Here is a 3260-nt window from a genome sequence, read left to right as displayed (position 1 = left end):
GGGAAAAACAATTATTTGCAGGACAACAAGCTTAATTGCTCCGGTTGGAAGCAATGATATGAAAATGTCATGTCGGAGGACATGGGTAGTATTAAATCTTTGCTTCAACTCATGCATGGTAGGTACTACTTATGCATTGGAGAAGTTAATTCTGCAAGAAAGTGCAAATAGAATGGTGGTAGTAGGGATGCCATTTCGAGAAAATCTTGACAGAGAGAACTTAAAAATAAAAAATCTTACTTCACCAAAAAACAAACTAACTTAATCATTCATCTTACTTAAAAAAAATTATATCTTTAAACATACATACATAGCTGCACCAATACATCAAATATCACCAATACATCAATTTTTGATATGGACTGCATCAAAACAAATATATCAATTTTTTTTAAGAAGACTCCAACTGTCATAGGGCAACTTTCGTGATCTCACTCGCTTCTTATCGATTTCCTATAAAAGTGAAAGCCGTGACAGAACATCACAAATATCAAAAGCTCTGAAGTGTTTACATTATAGGTAGGAATAACTGTTTCAGGTTGAAATTACATATCGAAGGAACAATTAATTCATGTTCATACTCAATGATTGGGTGACACATTCTACATTTCTGGAATTCAAGCCATCAAAATTCAGTAACCAGATGACTTTTGGGTTATTAGAGTCTGGATTTATCAATTGGTTTTTTCGCCCGTCTTTTGGCAGTAACGTGGATCATATGTGGTTATTTATTCTTCAATCTCTGAAGTAAAGCAAGGGACTTCACCCAGATTATTTATGATGAAGAAATCACAATTATGTAATGTATTGCTTCAATGAACTTTGGCCATGTAATCAAAGAAATATCCCTGAAACTAAATTTATACACATGCACAGGCTCTCTAGAAGTTGGATGAACACAGTAAGAAGGCAGCAATCATGTTCGAGTAACATACTCTGCAAGTTTTCCAATCCTTTCTGCAAGTTCTGGCGAGATTTTCTTGGTGGGCTTTTGAGTGGGATAATCGATTTCGAAAATCTCTGCAATATCCTCAGAACTCCATCCTGCTTTTCTCAGAGAATTTGACATCAGATCTGTTTTCAGTAACAGGCCTTCCAAAATTGTCTTACTGTCCAAAGATATATCTTCATTGGCCGAGGAAGGAGAGGATGAGCCCTGAATCATGGCATTGATGTCTTGTTCCTTCCAACCTCCATTTCTGAGCAGATTTGACAGCTCCTCCAAGTAGTTCACCAACCACCTTGGCATGCAGATATTAGAATCACAACCACCATTATCGCATTCCCATTCCTTGGCTAAATCTAAATCAAAATCAGCCTCTGTTTTAGAATAAGAAAAGGAGGTCTCAGGAGTGATGTGGAGAGAAGAATTGGACCTCTCTTCTGCTAAATCACTCCAAAATGCTATCCACCTTGGTGATTTTGAAGGCGAATGGGAGGGCGCAGCTGCTAAACTGGTAAGAGTTTTGTCGGAAAGAATCTTGCTGTGGAACTGGACATTGCTTTTAAAATTGGGGAAATTGTAGTTACTGCTGCCAGAGTGCCCGTCAGACAAAGAGATACTTCTCCTGGGCCATTCTAAAAATCTCTTGTTGCTGTCGATAACATCGCAGCGTTTAGCTACAGAATGCTGCCTTCTACCCCATGCTTCTATGTTTCTGCTAGATTTCTCGTCATTCAATTTGGCAGAATTCTTCTCAAATTCAACCCAGCTGCCCCTTCTCCTGTGAAAACTCATTGAACAATCCCTCAAATCATCATGGACATGCCTGAAACTCGCTGAAAAATGCGAGGGCTCATGGAGACCAAAGTTCGCTCTCTCAAAGAAATCACCGAGGTCGAACCCACAGCAAAACACATCGCTCTTATAAACAAAAAACACAGGATTACCTGCAAGATTGGGAGATGAGGGAATATAGCAATGGCCAAACAAGGGTACCAAAAGAGGCACCTTTTTCAAGTTGGTCCTCGCAATTTCAGCTGCGTTTTCTGTATCGCGGGGCCTCTGACCCCATTGCTTGCACCAGAATCGATCCTGGGCCACCTCATATGAAAGCCCTGCCATGGGCAGGTTCAGTCTCATGCGCAGCTGCTGAGGCCCACCCGACCTCCAATCTGGGAACCCAACTCCCACAGGGACACCCTGCTGCAAAACAGCCCTTAAATCTGGAGGAAAAGTGAAACCAAAAGTAGCTTCAAGTCTCACAAATTCTTCATCTGACAGGCCTTTCTCAGTGGGGACTTTGTGCTTCGTCTTCAGATGCTGAATAGCCTTCCCTGCAAAAACAGAAAAGGAATCCAACCCCTTGTGTAAAGGCCCTGTTTTCGTAGGATTGTGGACTTTCTTAGCCCGGGCAGATAACCTCTTTAACCCGGCCACATGGGCCTGGGCATTCATGCTTTTTCAACACCCCACACTTCTACTCCCGCTGCCTCTCCAAATCCAATATCATAGAAATACAAAACCTGGGCCAAAAAAGGAGATCAAATGTCATGGCTGTCTCAGAACTGCCTCCCTGGCTAAAAGCACTGAGAAATGAGATCTGGCTAATAAAGATACAAATGCAACGGAACAGAATCAAAGACAATAATGTGGCGTTGGAACGCAAGGCCCCATCTACAAATCCCTGAAGTGAAGCTCGATCTGACAGCGGGCATTTAGCAAATCCACGATCGAATCCCAGCCACAAGCTACACGGCACACTGGCAGTACCAGTACAACCCAGATATTTGAATTCTACCCAAAACGCCGTCAAATTTGACTCCGAATTTGCACTTTTGGGCTTCTAGCTGTTACCTTGTCTCCTAGCACGTCAAATCCGACATTCTACGAACAGTCCTCTCCAATTCTGTTCCAACCGGTCTGGCTCTCTGGCTCTTGGTACAATCAATCGATCCTTACATCTAAACAGGCTCGGAACCAGGCCACGTGGCTAAGATACACGTGGATTCCTCGGGTATCTCAATACTTTCAAAACAGTTTCTGATTGCCCATTAATAGCTACGTGGCAATGGTGCAGGTATGGTATGGTGGCGTCATCATAACCAGAGATGCGGTATTGGGCGTGCAAGATTGAAGCAGCGTCTGCGCACTCCACGCCCAATTGACGCTCGTCAGAATGAAAACTTTTACAGTGCGTCCGGGTTTTAAACTTCATACCTGATCTGAAAGCGTAATTTAAAAGTCATTAAAAATAAAATTCCTTGTTAAGCATTTAAAAAAAAATAATTTATCAATAAATATTGACTCATAATATTTA

The 3260-nt window shown here is 41.9% G+C and overlaps 1 protein-coding gene across 1 annotated transcript; it reads right to left on the bottom strand.

Moving 5' to 3' along the window:
• Positions 1–916: 916 nt before the first annotated feature.
• LOC149182763 (uncharacterized) lies at positions 917–2398 on the bottom strand. Its single transcript, XM_089414668.1, has one exon. It carries the CDS (start codon positions 2396–2398, stop codon positions 917–919), a length of 1482 nt encoding a protein of 493 aa, XP_089270794.1.
• Positions 2399–3260: the final 862 nt, after the last annotated feature.

This window comes from Pinus tabuliformis, chromosome 3_2, assembly GCF_031772625.1.
Source record: "Pinus tabuliformis cultivar Carrire ecotype Pingquan chromosome 3_2, CPIR1, whole genome shotgun sequence".
Classification (NCBI taxonomy): Eukaryota; Viridiplantae; Streptophyta; class Pinopsida; order Pinales; family Pinaceae; genus Pinus; species Pinus tabuliformis.
Note: the sequence above shows the minus strand (reverse complement) of the source record. Positions and strands in the feature narration are given on the sequence as shown.

Bases quoted from the DNA above. Each gene is read 5' to 3' on its own strand.
- LOC149182763 (XM_089414668.1), bottom strand. From the start codon at position 2,398: ATGAATGCCCAGGCCCATGTGGCCGGGTTAAAGAGGTTATCTGCCCGG.